The sequence below is a fragment of the Natator depressus genome, chromosome 1, assembly GCF_965152275.1.
Source record: "Natator depressus isolate rNatDep1 chromosome 1, rNatDep2.hap1, whole genome shotgun sequence".
NCBI lineage: Eukaryota > Metazoa > Chordata > Testudines > Cheloniidae > Natator > Natator depressus.
In genome coordinates, this window is record NC_134234.1 from 62,094,768 (window position 1) to 62,111,073 (window position 16,306).

The following is a 16,306-nucleotide window of genomic DNA, read 5'->3' on the forward strand; positions in this document are numbered from 1 at the left end:
CTCTGTCCCTTCATAGAAATTTGCTCAAGTTCCCAGCAGTAACTTCCTGCATTTATATGTCAATCTCTAACTACTAGGAATTTGGAGGTTTTTTGCATCTTCTCCTGAAGCATATGGGGCTGGCTGCTGCCAATGACAGGATACTGGGCTAGCAGGACTGATCTTGGTGCATATGGTCCAGCATGTCTACTCTCTTCTAACCAGAAATACTACCAACAGCAGATAGCATCTTTTAGTTGCAATTTAGGTCTCATCACTGGAAAAATAACTATACTATTGCAGCGCAAAGAGGTCAAATGAGCATACAAAATATTATAAGCATAAATATAAAATGAAAAATTATTGAATTAATGTTTAAACAATGAATAAAATGTTAATAAAATGTAAAAAGCTATGTAAGAATATATAAAAAGAGGAATACTACTTTCTTAAATAAACTAATACACTGTAGCATTCCATTTGTCAACCACATAATGACAGAAGCCATTGCAGCATATCTACTTGTTAACTCTGGGATAAAATCTAGAAAAAAATTGCTATGAAAAATGAGAAAAAGTACTTATTGTGAGATTTCACTTTAAACGTGAGATTTCATTGGATGCTGACACCTTCATCTCTCATTATTTCAAAAAAGACATAATTCACCCACTGGATAATTAGAATCTCACCCTTCAGAGGTATTCATAGTATTGCTAAACTATTATTATTAGGATCTAGCATCCAAAGCATGCTAGATCCTTTGCTAAATATGCAAGAAGACTGTTTCCTACTCTGAAATACTTAGGATATAATCAGACAAACAATGAAAGATGGAGGGAAAGGATTTAACAAACAAGCACAATGAGAAAGGTGGAGTTAACCAAAAGTCCAATTAGTGCTTATATGCTTGGCTTCACTTCTGTATTTGCCTCAGTGCCCTGAACTGTTCATGCCCATTTGCTATCCCAAGATGAAAAGACTTCTTTCACCATTTCCCTTGTACTCTGCATTGTCCACTTCTGACAATTTACAGAAAAACAGCCAGTCAGAAGATACTCATGAAATTCCAAACGTGGACAGAGTCTCTGGAGTAGTCCCTCTTTCTACATCCCCTATCACCTAAAATACTTAAACAACTCTGGCTGCTGCTAAAAAGTAACCCTGGAGTCACTGAGAACACAGTTCTGGAAGTACAACATATTGAACCCACTTCTGAAAAAGTGGCTCAAAATGTATTAGAAATATGCTTAGTAGCACCTGTGATCTCTGCTTTCATATTGTTCCACCTTAGCAGCAATTCAAAATATAAAAACTTAAAATATGACAGTATCCAAAGTATGGCATGAAATTAATAGATGTGACTGCCACTTGTGAGTTATAGTATACGATTAGTTCTAACTTTTGAAAATGACTAATTTTATTTCACTCTTCAATGCTGTGTATTTTATTACCGCACATAACACAGATCATTTTGTAAGACAATACTAAATATGAAGCTTCCACTGACTTTTTTACTTCCAAAAATATTAAGAAATAATTATGAAAAGGTCAGATTTGAATGCTAAAATATATCTTGTTCAAAAGAAATGTTACATTTGCAGGTTCTTAAATTAGAAATCCACCAGGAGCATACATAATGTTCTTTCCTATCATCATCTCACTAACTACAACACTATTTCTAGATAATTGTTAAATCCTTTGGTAATGGAAATTTTCTTCTATAAAAGACTAAACCTTCTAAAGTGCACTCAAGAGAAAGAGTTATAATAAATTAAAATTACGCCCTCAGGTTAACAGGTATCTTCATATAAATAAAATGAACTTCCAGATAAAATATTTAACACAAAGAAAAAGACAATGCATGTTCTTTCCTTCCCCATCACACTTTGGAAGAAAACTTACGTAACAATTTCCCAGACTTATATCACGGCTAATCTCTTGCTACATATCTGAACTTGTTAAGCATTAATGTTTTCAAGTTCCCAGTATTTTGAAAAAGGCTTAAATTGGGTTTTAGAACTAGAGTAGGAACTAGCCAGATTGAATTGATTTATACATGTATCTGTGTTGTGGCAAGACACAATATCTTGCTACCTCTACACAGCTCCCTCAATACTGGAATTAGGAAAGTCTCTCTAAATGCCCTAGTTCTTTATGTACTAAATTCTTTATGTACTACATTCATCTGTCATTTATCATGAAGCCATTTTTAATGATTCTTAAGCCTTCTTTTCCAAGATGTTTATAATGTACTTTGTATAGACATTTAGTCAGTTTCCATACAGGTTAAGCCAACCTGATAGCATTAATGATCTTTTTTTTTCCATCAACGTATATATGTTTTTATTGTTGTTCTTGAGATCTATTCTCCATTCAATGTGCCCCCAAAACCTCTTATTGGTGTCAGTGGGAGTTGCATGTTGAGAAAACAGATCACTTAGAGTCTATTGTCTCTTTAATTATACAAAAAAATAATAGGAGTGACAATGATAAAAGTTATTCAGAAACATTGGACGCCATACTTTTGCAGATTTCAGAATACTTATTGTGTGTCCAAGGAGTCACATTGTGATGAACTTCTCATCCACGGCATTTCACAGATTACATTTATGAGGGACAGATTTTTCATAGTTTCACCTAACTTAGGTAAAAAACAAGTGAGATATTTTCAAGATGATCCCCATGTTCTGCACTGTAAATTTTAATGGCAAAAACTCATTGAATCTGTAAATAAAATAAATATTACCTCAAGCTGAACTTTTTGTTCTAAGTTCTTATAGGTCCTTTGCAGTAATTCTTTGGTACCAAGCACCCCATACCACATCATGTTCTTTGTCCGGCTTCTGGAAATAAGTAAATAAAAATTCATATACTGAAGCATGCAATTTGTTATGTATCAAAGCTGTGGAAAGAGTCAAAAGTTAAGGATATAAAATAAAGCAAACAGAATAACAACATTAAGAAAAATTAAATTCCTCTGCTTTATCACTAAGAAGTCCATTACCGGCACTTTTCAGGGTGTTCCTCTCGCTTATTATTAAATTCTAATGAAATTTTTGCATCTAATCCAATTCCAAAGTAGTTGTTCATGACACATTTTTCTGAATATCCTTCCCTGTGAAAAGAATACATATATGTAAGTATCCAGTTATGAAGTTATCTGAACAATTACTTTAGAGCTTTGAGCTAGATTGTGGCTGGCCCTAGCACAGGCACATGACCGAGGCAGGGTGCAAAGCATTTGATTGATTGATCTTAGATACTGATATGGCCCCATCATTCAGTATCTGAACACCTCACAAACTTTAATGTATTTAAACTCTCAACACCCCTGGAAGACAGGGAAGTGCTATTATCCCTATTTTACAGATGGGAAACTGAGGCACACAGGAAGTCTGTGATGGAGCAGGAAATTGAGCCCAGATCTCCCAAGTCCTAGGTTGGTGCCATAACCACTGGACCATCCTTCTGCTCTATATCAGTCACAGGGACCATGGAGTGTAAGTCACCTCAAAAGGGACAGAGAAGAGACAGGGCTTTACCTCCCCAACCCTACCTAGAGGAGCTTGCCCATGGTGGAGGAAGTTGCATGCTCCTAAGGTGAACAGAGAACATGCTTCATGTGTGTATCAAGGAGCTCCATTGTCCACAATAAAAAGAAAAAAGAAAAAAGAAAAGGAGTACTTGTGGCACCTTAGAGACTAACCAGTTTATTTGAGCATGAGCTTTCGTGAGAGCTGTAGCTCACGAAAGCTCATGCTCAAATAAACTGGTTAGTCTCTAAGGTGCCACAAGTACTCCTTTTCTTTTTTCTTTTTACGAATACAGACTAACACGGCTGTTACTCTGAAACCTGTCATTGTCCACAATGCCTTCCAGTGATCCTGCTGTAGCAATGCGACTCTGCATTGCCTTTAACTCAGGGCCTCTGCCTAAAAGACACCATCTGGCTCTTTGAATTTATTGAGCATTATTATCTATAAAAATTGTGCTTTAAAGCTTGCATCATTCATTCTAGTAATTACAAAGTACAATTTCCTAAAGAAATGATTAAGGAAAAAAGACTGAACCTCAACACAGTCAATTTGAGAAAACAAGGAGATTTTCTTACAGTGAATCTGGATCAGGGTCAATAAATGGGGTAGCACCAAATGGATCAATGTTTGCAAGTAACATTTTGCTGATAATAGAACTCCCTGCAATTGAGGCAGCTAAACCAGCTCTTAAACCTGAAGCAGAAAACACAGAAACAAAACAATATTAAAAAACAGAGTCACAGCAATATTTTTTTAATGTAACGCATGTAATCCTGAGAGATAGTATTGTCTATAGCCAAGCACAGGATGGACAGGAAGTGCGCTTTCTCAGACAGCTCTGCTACTGCACCTCAGTTCTACCTACATTACCTCTTTCTTCCAGTCTTGGCCTCTCTTGAGCAGAAAGCCAACTGAGTTGAATTCTGTGGTGGTTCACTGTCCACCACTGGAGAAAAATGTCACAATTTCAATCCAAGACTCCGGAGGTGACAGGTTGCACAGTAATTAACTGGCTCACCTAATGCCACTGAAGGTTACCATATTTTTCATCTCTTAGTCCAGTCACCCAGTCTCCAAACTATTTCATTACTTTGGGTAGGTTTTGGGAGGAGTTGGGGGTGGGGAGGCGCGCAGGCTTCCAAAGCAGGATCATTGTTCATGCAGCCTGTCATCACATTTAGAATCTTTGAGAAATGCTTAACTCCTTAATTCGGCTTGATAAATGTATGTTCAACAGGGAGTTCTTCCCTTGCCACCCTTTTACACAAGAGAACTTCCCTGCAAAATGTGTAAAGCCAGCACTTTGAGGGGGTTGAAGACAAGTGAGAGAAGGACAAAGAGACAGAACAAACAAGTATGGGTGGAAAATGAGGGCAAGGGGAATAGAGAACAGAAAGACAGTGCTGGAAAGAAGAGGGATGGGGAGGAAAGAGAGAGAGAGACAGACAGGTGTAAAAACACAGAAATACAAGTTAAATGAAAATAAATAAGGAAGACAGAAGAGGAGAGGCTGGCAGGGAGAACTTGACTAATGAGCTAAGAAACAATTTTTGTTTCTACCATGGGAAGGGTCAGAGCCTGATTAGTTTTGCCTACTGGAAAGTTGGCAACCCTGCCATGCCCATTTTGGCTAATATCAAAGTAACATGCACAGCTGTGTTTAATTAATGCAGATAGAAATTTGCTTTCAAAAGCTTTTAGTTCAAGTGATCTACAAACAATACATGCTTAGTTTCAACCTATGTTGTTAATATTGATAATGAAAGTTCATTAAGCCAGTGTTTTAGCAATGCTTTCTGGTATACATTTTTAATTTGGGATGCGTACAGATTTCCTAACTGCTATTGTTGCAAAGTACCTTTTTACAGTTTAATTTATGATATTTTTACTGACAGGTACATCCCCTTGCATTTAATTCAGTCAAAAGATCATTTCTTACCGAACTCTGGCCCTTAGTCTCTTACTAGGCCAGCATAGCGTTCATCCACTAGGGGATCAAGGTTCCTTTGACTCCACTAATCAGTCAGTAATGGACGATGAACACAGCCCTCCCATTTCTGCTCCTCATTCCCAAACCAAGTGCAATGCTTTTGCAATATATCTGGTGCTCAGGACAGTGACCAGAAGCATTTTCAATTAACATACTTTCTCAATTGTACCACACAAAGAGGTTATGCGTATAAATTCACTCATTTTTGTAAAGTCTTTGACATCTCTGGGTGGAAGACACTATGTAAGTGCAATATATTATTATTTAACAACTAATTGTGGCATATAGCACGATACTAAAAGGATTAATAGAGTTCAGAATCATCATTACCTGGGCAGATTATCCTGGTGTTAAGTACAGGGAGGTTTTCTTTGCCGGCTGCCACAGCTGGGGCAGAGAAAGAGCCAGTATGAGAGGGGATGCCCCGACTCGTATGTCGATCTGGAGATTTTGGTGCAGTTTTAACTATGTCAAAAAAAGAAGAAGAAATAACAAAGTTAGAACAAAATATACACCCACACACGAATTGTAGATACAATTGCATATGTGCTTATCTAAGGTTCAGAGCCTCAACATATTGTACAAGCATGAATTATTAATCTAACCCAAGGGTTCTCAGACTTTTGCACTGGTAACCCTTTTCACATTGCAAGCCTCTGTGCGCGACCCCCTTTATACATTAAAAACAATTTTTTATATATTTAACACCATTATAAATGCTGAAGGCAAAGCGGGGTTTGGGGTGGAGGCTGACAGCTCGCGACCCCCCGCATGTAATAACCTCATGACCCCCCTGAGGGATCCCGACCCCCAGTTTGAGAACCCCTGATCTAACCTATTAACTCTCTTTGAGATCTCTGGAGAACCGGCAAATATCTGTATTGTTTTGTATGAATATTGTGTGTCCCTCTGTGTGTTTGCTTGTGATGGGTTACTTGCTATGGAGTTAGATCAAAAGGAGTTGTTAAAGAAACCAAGCAGGAAAGATGAAATAATGCCCTATATAAGAAGTACCCCAGGAAATGTTCAAACACAATAACCAAGAATATAGCTGTGAAGATGTAGCTGTTTTGCCAAGGCGGAGAATCTAGAGATCAAAAGACACACATCTGTTAAAAGATCTGCCCTGCAGAAAGGGAGTGGGGAGAAAAGGTTGTCAGCTGCTACAGACTGACAGAGTCTGGGTCTGCTGAAAGCACAATGTAACTTGGTTCCCAAGAGAATGCAGGACACCACAGCTAAGTCATGTCTACTGAGGGGCTGAGAAGGAATGCCAAGCGTAGTTAAGACAGTCAGCACATAGATGTGTTATTTTAAATCCACTTCTTGTGCTGTGCACCTTTGAAAATAAATCACAATTTGTTTTAAAGAAACTGCCTCTGTGTCACTGCATATTATTACTGTCCACAGGCTGCCGAAGGGAAACTCTGATAGGTGCCATGCCGATGGAGCCTGCTAGATATCCAAACTGGCAATCAGGGGGGTGTAACCCAGACACCCAGTCAGGGAGTGATTGGATCATGGATATCCACCCCAAAGAGAAGCGAAGGCACAATCATGCCTTGCAAGGGTGCATGGAACTGGAAAAGGATCTCAAAAGGGTCAGCCTAAGCACGGACTGTAACCAGAAATATCCCCATTTATTTGTTTATTTATTTCATTTATTTTACTCATGGAGAAACTCAGATGCAGGAAGTTCAAGTGATTAGCCCAAATGAAAATCCTCAAAGATACATAGAAGACGACCTCTGGAGTTCTCAACTTCCACTTCAATTCATTAGGGAAAACACTAATTTAATATTACCTTAAATACTGCACTTCATTTCTGATCAATGTAATAGGATGTCCCATTGAAAAAAAATGCAGAATTAAGAAGGAAAAAAAGGCAAAATTAATTCTAAGTTTAAAAGATTTGCTGTAATATGAATTATGTATAAGGCCACTAACCCACATCCAAAGTTCTTGGAGTGCTATATAATAATTTCATAATAAATTATAAACAAATCTAATAAAAACTGCCCTAATAAAACTAAAGAAAAATGGAGGCGAAAGGAAAACATTCTAATAGTTGGGGTAACAAGTAATCTATAATTAGGGGTAAGAGTACTTCCCATTTTTTAAAAACTGGGAATAAATGCAAGTCTTTACTTGGTGTTTAAAGGAAGGGAGTGGAGGAGCTGTGGCAAATGGAAAGGGGAAACACCATAGAACTGACTACAGTTCAGGACAGATTATAGGTCAACATGAGGCCCTGGTTCAGGAAAGAATTTAAGCAAAAATACTTAAGTATGTGTTTATGTCCATTAACTTCAATGGGACGGAAGCGTGTGCTTAAAAGTTAAAGTGTTTTCCTGAACTGGGACCTAACACATGATCGTGACATCAGCTCTAGGTGCAGGCTCAAAGGGGAGATCAAACTTAGCTGGGCCTACAGTCAAAAATATGGTCCTGCTCTGACAAGCAACTCAATAAAATGGCTTTGTAGGGGGTCTATGTTTATTGTCTCTACATGACATCTAGGTCAAACATGATCCACTTACAAGTAAAAGAGATGGGGGAAGGTGTTTTCTAATTACTAGCTTTGCAAAGTCAGCATGGGATCTGAAAGCTAAGCTCATCAGCAGTGTAACCACACTGTCTTCAGACTATACTTTCAGTGACGCTTGTGCAACCTCCTAATGTCAATGGAATTACATAGGTCTGACTGATTAGCCAGGTAGTTGGACTTTAGTAAACAATTTTGTTAATGATGCACAAACTGGAAACAGAATCCAGCTCAGACTCTCTCAGCTGTGTTGTGTCTGCAGGAGCAACAGCAGTAAAAATGTATTATTGTCACTAAAGTGAGCAGATATACTCACTATGCCACAGAGAAGGGATAAAGATAAGTAAAGAGATACCATTTTAGATAGTCATTTTCAGAGTAGAAATTCACATTAAAGGCTCTAACAGTGACAGTTTAAAATTCATCCACAACGTTACAGGCAGTCAGTGTATAAATAAAGAACGCAGGGTGGGAGTATTAGAGTGACGGCTTCTTAAATCACTAAGGAAACACGCTGCAGCATTCTGTACTAGTAAGCTGTGACAAAAGCCCACTGCTGGAAATCATACCAGGAGGGAATTATAATAATGGAGCCCAACAGCCGCCAGGGCATGTTGCTGTTGTAACGTCATAAAAAACGGTTACTTACCTTCTCGTAACTGTTGTTCTTCGAGATGTGTTGTTCACGCCCATTCCACAATAGGAGCGCGTGCGCCACGTGCACAAGCGTCGGAAACTTTTTCCCTTAGCGGCTCCCGTCGGGCTGGCAGGGCTCCCCGAGTGGTGCCACTGTGCCGTTCATATATACCCCTGCCAGCCCGACCCCCTCCAGTTCCTTCTTGCCGGTGACTCTGACAGAGGGGTAGGAGGGTGGGTGGTGGAATGGACAACACATCTCGAAGAACAACAGTTACGAGAAGGTAAGTAACCGTTTTTTCTTCTTCGAGTGCTTCTTCATGTCCATGCCACATTAGGTGAATCACAAGCTTACCTCTGGAGGAGGGTAGGAGTCACGGAACAACTGCTCGGAGGACCGCTCTGCCAGCCGCCGCATCCTCTCTAGCCTGCTGGTTGACCGAGTAGTGGGTCGTGAAGGTGTGCACCGAGGACCAGTTGGCTGCTCTGCAGATCTCCTGGATTGGGATCTGAGCCAGGAAAGCCGTGGAAGTCGCTTGCGCCCTGCTCGAGTGGGCTGTGACCATCGGAGCCGGAACACCTGCGAGCTCATAGCATGCCCAGATGCAGCTTGTTATCCAAGACAAGATCTGCTGCGCCGACACTGAGAGGCCTTTCATTCTCTCAGCTACGGCCACAAACAGCTGCGCAGATTTACGAAAGGGTTTGGTGCGCTCCAAATAGAACGCTAGCACTCAACGGACATCCAGGGTGTGTAAGCTGCGGTGACTCAGGTCCGTATGGGGTTTTGGAAAAAACACCTGCAGACAAATGTCCTGGCCCAAATGGAATTGCGAGACCACCTTAGGGAGGAACTTGGGGTGCGGTCAGAGCTGCACCTTATCCTTGTGAAACACTGTATGTGGTGGCTCAGAGATGAAAGCCCTCAGCTCGGACACCCTTCTGGCTGAGGTAATGGCAACCAGAAATGCCATCTTCCAGGAAAGGTGGAGGAGGGAGCAGGTAGCGAGGGGCTCGAACGGGGGTCCCATGAGTTTAGAGAGGACCAAGTTAAGGTTCCAAGGAGGGATTGGGGGGCGTGAGTATGGAAACATCCTCTCCAATCCTTTAAGGAACGGTCCCACCATTGGGTGGGAAAACACCGAGCCCCTGAAAACCCCGGATGGAAGGCGGAGATAGCCGCCAGGTGCACTCTAAGTGAGGACGGGGCCAGCCCCTGCTGCTTGAGGTGCAGGAGGTACTTGAGAATGGCTTGCACCGGGGCCTGGCACGGCTGCACCTGTTGGGGCTCACACCAACAGGATAACCTTTTCCAATTGGCCATATAGGTAACCCTGGTAGAGGGTTCCCTACTGCCAAGCAGAATCTGCTGCACAGGAAGGGAGCACTGGCTCTCCAAGGCATTTAGCCACAGAGCTTCCACGCCATCAGGTGTAGTGATTGCAGGTCAGGGTGGAGAAGCCGCCCACGGTCCTGCGTGATGAGGTCCCGGTGTAGAGGCAGGACTACAGGGGCCTCCACCGACAGCTCTAGGAGCGTTGTGTTACCAGTGCTGGCGGGGCCACGCCGGGGCGATGAGGACCACTGCCGCCCTGTCCCTGCGTACCTTGAGCAGGACCTCGTGTACCAAGGAGAGCCGGGGAAACGCATACATCAAGCCCCTTCCCCACAGGATCGTAAATGCATCTGCATCTGAGCCCGGGCTGTGGCCCTGGAATGAGCAGAACCGTGGGCACTGGGCATTGGCCCTGGTGGCAAACAGGTCTACTCGGGGAAACCCCCACCTGCAGAAGAGCGAAAGCAAGACGTCCGCTCTGAACGTCCACTTGTGCATGTGATACAACCTGCTGAAGTAGTCCGCCAGTTCGTTTCGCACCCCCGGGAGATAGGACGCCTCAAGGAGAATGGCGTGCGCTATACAAAAGTCCCAGAGGAGGAGAGCCTCACGACAGAGCGGCGAGGAATGGGCCCCGCCCTGCTTGTTTATATAAAATATGGCAGTAGTGTTGTCTGTCAGAACTGTCCCGCTGTGACCATTCAGAGTGGCGTGAAAGGTCTGGCAGTCGAGACGAACTGCCCTGAGCTCCTTCACATTGATATGGAGCGACCGCTCTGCCCCGTTCCACAAGCCCTGAGTCCTGAGGTCCCTCAGATGAGCCCCCGATCCATGGTCTGATGTGTCCGTCACCAGCATCAGGTCCAGCTGTGGGGCGGCAAAGGGGATGCCTTCGCAAGCCACAGGATGGGACTGCCACCACAGCAGGGAGCCCAGCAAGTCCCCTGGGGCTGTCACTATCAAGTCCAGGGAGTCCCTGCCTGGGCGGTACACCCGAGCGAGCCATGCCTGCAGAGTCCTGAGTCTCAGTCTGGCATGCCTGACCACATGTGTGCATGCTGCCATGTGGCCCAGCAGCCGCAGGCAGCACCTGGCCGTTGTCGTTGGAAACTGGCGCAGGAAGGCCACCGCTTGCTGGATAGCTCGGAAGCGGGATACTGGAAAGGCTTGCCCTGGCCTGCACCGCGTCCAGGACCGCCCCTGTGAATTCCACTCTCTGCGTGTGCACGACAGTGGACTTGGGGACGTTGATCAGGAGCCCCAGCTCATGGAACAATCTCAGGGCCACCTCCATGTGGCCCCGCACTTCCGCTTCGGATCAACCCTCCAGGAGCCAATCGTCGAGGTACAGGTACACCCGGATTCTCTGCCTCCGTAAGAAGGCTGCCACCACCGCCATGCACTTCGTGAACACCCGTGGGGCCACAGCTACACCGAATGGGAGAACCGCAAACTGGTAATGATGTTGGCCCATGGTGAAGCGCAGGAACCGCCGATGAGCTGGATGGATGGCGACATGAAAGTCCGCGTCCTTCACATCAAGGGCAGTATACCAGCCTCCCGGATCCTGGGAAGGGATGACGGGGCCCAGAGACACCATGCGGAACCGGGCCTTGACCAGGAACTTGTTGAGCTTTCGTAGGTCTAAAATGGGATGAAGGCCCCCTTTGGCCTTGGGGATGAGGAAGTACCTGGAGTAGAAACCTTTCCCCCTTAGGCCATGCGGCACTGCCTCTACCGCTCCCGCCTGTAGCAGCGAGCGAATCTCCTTCTCTAGGAGATGCTCGTGAGAGGGGTCCCTGAAGAGGGACAGGGCAGGGGGGTGGGAGGGAGGGAAGAGAACTGCAGCGAGTACCCATTCCGCACCATGCGTAAGACCCAACGGTCCGACATAATGCTGGACCACGCACGGGAGAAATGGGACACGCGGTTCAGGAAACAAGGGGACGGATCTGGTGACTGGTCTGGTATGCTGTCCTCGAGCGCACCTTCAAAAGCCTGGCTTAGTGTCCAGCTGGGAAGGCTGCAGCTTAAAGGGCTTCCTCTGCATCACTGGGGTGTGCATACCCAACGACTCAAGTGTAGTCCTTGAGGCTATGCATCCTTGCGTCTGTCTGGTCCAAAAAGAGCCTGGACCCTTCAAAGGGGAGGTTCTGAAGTGTACTCTGGACCTCAGGTGGCAGGCGTGACTCCTGCAGCCACGCCAAGCACCTCATGACCACCCCGGACAAGATTGTTCTGGCCACCGCGTCTGCTGAATCCAGAGAGGCCTGGAGAGAGGTCTTAGCCACTGCCTTGCCCTCATCCACCAGTGCCGTAAACTCCTGTTGGGAGCCTTGTGGGAGGTTGTCCTTAAACTTCCCCACCGCTGCCCAGGAGTTAAAATTATGCCTGTTGAGAATGGCCTGCTGGTTAGCAATCCTCAACTGAAGGCCCCCCGACGAGTACACCTTTCTGCCAAAAAGGTCCGGGCGTTTTGCCTCCTTGGCCTTAGGTGCCGGGGCCTGTTGACCATGGCGCTCCCTTTCGTTCACCGCCAAGACCACCAGTGAGCACGGACTTGGGTGGCAAAATAAGAATTCGTAGCCCTTTGACGGGGCTTGTGCTCCACACCTTTGGCCATTGGAGTGCTGGAGGCCAGGGTCTGCCATATAGTCTTATAATTCGATTGGATGGTCTTAATGAGCAGGAGCACTATTCTAGATGGACCTTCGGGGCTCAAAATGTCCACCATGGGGTCCTCCTGCTCAACCATCTCCTCGGCCTGCAGCCCCAAGTTCTGGGTGACCCTACGCAGTAGCTCCTGGTGGGCTCTGTGGTCTATGGGTGGAGGGCCAGACACCACTGTTCCTGCCACTGCCTCATCCGGGGATGACGAGGAGGTTAGCAGCTGCTCAACCCCCTCTGGCTGGTCCTCCTGCTCCCCTTCTCCTGCGGGAGGGGCCTCCGGCTCGGGAGACCTCAGGGCTGCACCAGATTCAGTGCTGGTATCTCCAGTTTACCCTGGAGGGATGCTGGAGGCCTGGATACTGTAGCTTCCAGCGCCGTCGGGCGTGGTTGCAGGGACCAGGAGCACTGCACCAAGTAGCTCGCCCTGGATGGGGCCTCTTGGCGCTGTTGATAGGCCCAAGGAGTCCAGAAGGGCCAGTGACCTGCTGGCCCCCATTGGGGGTGCCACCCCGTCTGAGGGTCCTTGCTGTCTGGAGCACAGTGCAATTAACTGCAAAGGCTGGAGTCGGCGCCGGACTGCGGCAACGCCAACTACAAAGGCCATGGCAGTGCCGATGATCTGTGCCAGCGAGAGATCGACGAGCGGCTCCTAACAGAACGGGAGCGAGACCGGTACCAATATCCCCAGGACCGGGATCCGGACCAGGATCGGCGTTCTTGGGACCGGGATCAGCGTGAGGGCCGTCTCGACTCTTCCTGGTGCCAGTCTCCAACTGGTGCTGGGGAGTGTCATGCCTCATCCGTTACTTCCTTGCGCCGATCCACTCCCAATACCGCGACTTCCTTCTGAGGGTAACTGGGAGTCCGCAGACAAGGAGCTCGACCAGGACCAACTCCGGGAGCGGTGCCGGGATGGCGTCCTCAAACGGCACACCATTTCCGGCTTACCCCTCGACAGCACCCGTGGCATGGGTGCCAGAGGATTCTCCCTGTACAGGAGGGGGCTCGTCACCAACAGCTCAATGAGGTCCTTTGCCACCTCAAAGGTGTCAGGTGTGGAGGGCATCCATTAAGTCCTCGAGCCAATCATCCGCACTGAGCTCACTTAGGACTGGGCTCGGTGGGACTTGTGGTGTTGGAGCCGCCGGTGCCAGGGCCGGTACAGCGGCCTTCCCACTCTTATCGGCGCTCGGGGCCTTGGAAGGTGCCGGCCTCCTATGCGGGGAATGTCCACACCTTCCTTTTGGCTGCGCCGTGGGCCGCACTGGGGAGGACGATCGGTGCCGGGTCCTAGTCTGGTGCTGTGGGGCCGACAGCTTTCGGTGTTTAGCCGGTGCTAGGTCTCCGGACAGCTCCAGGGCACTACACACTGAGGAAGCTGGAGCCGACGCCGGGCGCTCTGGGTCTGGTGGCTGTAATGAGGCTTCCATCAACAACTGCTTTAAACGAAAGTCTCTTTCTTTCTTTGTTCTTGGCTTGAACGCCTTGCAAATCTTACACCGCTCAGTTTGATGTTCTTCCCCCAGGCAACATAGACACGAGCCATGGGGGTCACTAACTGGCATAGGCTTGCGGCATGTGGCACAAGCCTTAAACCCGTGGACTTGCAGCATGCCCCATGGCCCGGAGCGGGTGCTGGAAGCCTCCAAGCACCTAATCACTTAAGTGTGCACAACAAAGGTCTGCTAACTAACTGATAACAGCTATCTATAAGAGAAAGGCTAAAGGACTGCTCTCATACAAGAGAGAGAGGTTGTTCCAATGCCGTCACGGACGGTAAGAAGGAACTGGAGGGGGTCGGGCAGTAGGGGTATATATGAATGGCACAGTGGCGCCACTCGGGGGCCCCACCAGCCGCCGCTAAGGGGAAAAGTTTCCGACGCTCATGCACGCAACACACGCACACATAATGTGGAATGGACGTGAACAAGCATTCAGTGAAGAATGGGATAAATTGGGGTATAGCACAAGAAACTGGGAAAGTAAATAAATGTCTCCTACCCAGGCCCAAAACATGGTTTGCCAGAGTAAAGCTGCTATGTAGCAGTAGTGAAGTATCCAGAAAGACTTACACGATAAGAAACTTTTTTAGTTTAACAAAAATACTATTATTTCTGAAGCTACTCATTACGTGACTGTAGAATTTCAGCTAGAACCTTCCTCAGTTCCCTCCTGCTTGGCTTTCTACTACATACAATCTCTTAGGGCATGATCAAAAAAGACTACCTGTTTTAAAACCTCCAAACAAGACCCCGCTAAATGGGAATAGTAGAGAAGAGGAAGGTGTCACATACTGATGACCCTCCACCCCAGCAAGATTTCAATCTTCCCAGGGTTGAGGACAGAAAACTACTATAATTCCAGTGCATCCAGCTGGAACTGACTATTGTCAAGTAGTTCGCCAAGCCAAGACAGATCTGGTAGGTCTATGTGCAATAGATGATATTCAGCTGCGTATCATCAATACACTGGTGATGTTCTATCCCGTGTTTAGAAATAACTCCCAGGGCTGTAAATGGTCCTCATGGCTGCTCTGACCCCAGGAGCAGCCAAGATTTGGAAAAGCGCAAAGAAGGCTTAAAGACACCTTAGCCTCCCACATCCCGCTAGGCTCCTTAGATGTGCAGCATGGAATCTCACTCCATTTCTTGAGGACAGGGAAAACCTCTGCATAACTGAGGATGGTCAGCATCCTTCTCTCTAAAGGCCTCTCAGCACATGAAGTTATACTGGTATAATTGTACAGATACAGTTAAACCACTGCAACTCCCCACGAAGACACTCTTATTCCAAAATAAGAGTGGCTCTTCCCATTTTAGCTTAAACTGCTTCTAAAACAACATAAAGATAAACGAGAAAAAAGGCACAGTTTTACAGAATAAAAGTTTCCTCTTGGAGAGTTATACCAGTATAACTGTAGCAGTTTAAATTCATACAGTACTTACTGTATACTGGTACAACTTCCTGTGTAGAAAATCCCTAAGTTAATCATTGACAGTGATTAAAATTATTGTATTAAAATCCCTAAGTTAGCCATTGATAGTGGCTGCCAACAGTGGCATCAAGTAACTAGGATGTGGGGGCAAGAGAGCTTCCAGGTATTGAGTTTCTGGGAAATCAGAGAAGTACTGACCTTCCTCGTCCAACACCAAACTGAACTCAACAGGGGAGAGAAAGCCTTTTGAGGTTCCCTGTCTCTTGATGTCAAAAGGCTTGGTAAGGGAAACCAGTCCAGAGCTGACCCTTCACAAAGACCACAAACTCATAGAAGTGATCAGCAGAAGTAACTGCTAATAGAATGGAGGAGAATGGATCAATAAGACATCACACTATGTAGAGGAGCTGAGTAGTCCATCAAACTATCAGTGTTAAAGACAGTGGATAGATCAAAGATGAAAGGATGGAAAAGAGGCGCTTAGCCATGGCCAAGAATAGGTCACTAGTGATCTTGGTAAGAGCTATTTTGTAACACCTATTGGCATTTGGCATAGCACTTCTGTGTGCCTGCATAGACAGAAGATGATCACACTCCTGATAGCTCTTGGTCATCTCCTCCGCAGTTTACTGTACGTGTCCAAACTACTTCAACTTCTGATGGCCTGAACCATGCTGAC

General features: G+C 45.9%; 1 protein-coding gene across 1 annotated transcript in view; it reads right to left on the reverse strand.

Moving 5' to 3' along the window:
* The window catches only part of DGKH (diacylglycerol kinase eta), a 264,840-nt gene that overhangs the window by 40,793 nt on the left and 207,741 nt on the right, over nt 1-16,306 (reverse strand). The window contains exons 19-22 of the mRNA XM_074961404.1: nt 5,836-5,970; nt 4,091-4,208; nt 2,984-3,094; nt 2,726-2,822 (exon numbers count right to left, since the gene is read on the reverse strand). Of these exons, the coding sequence (XP_074817505.1) occupies nt 2,726-2,822; nt 2,984-3,094; nt 4,091-4,208; nt 5,836-5,970 (461 nt within the window). The remainder of the gene's footprint in view (nt 1-2,725; nt 2,823-2,983; nt 3,095-4,090; nt 4,209-5,835; nt 5,971-16,306) is intronic.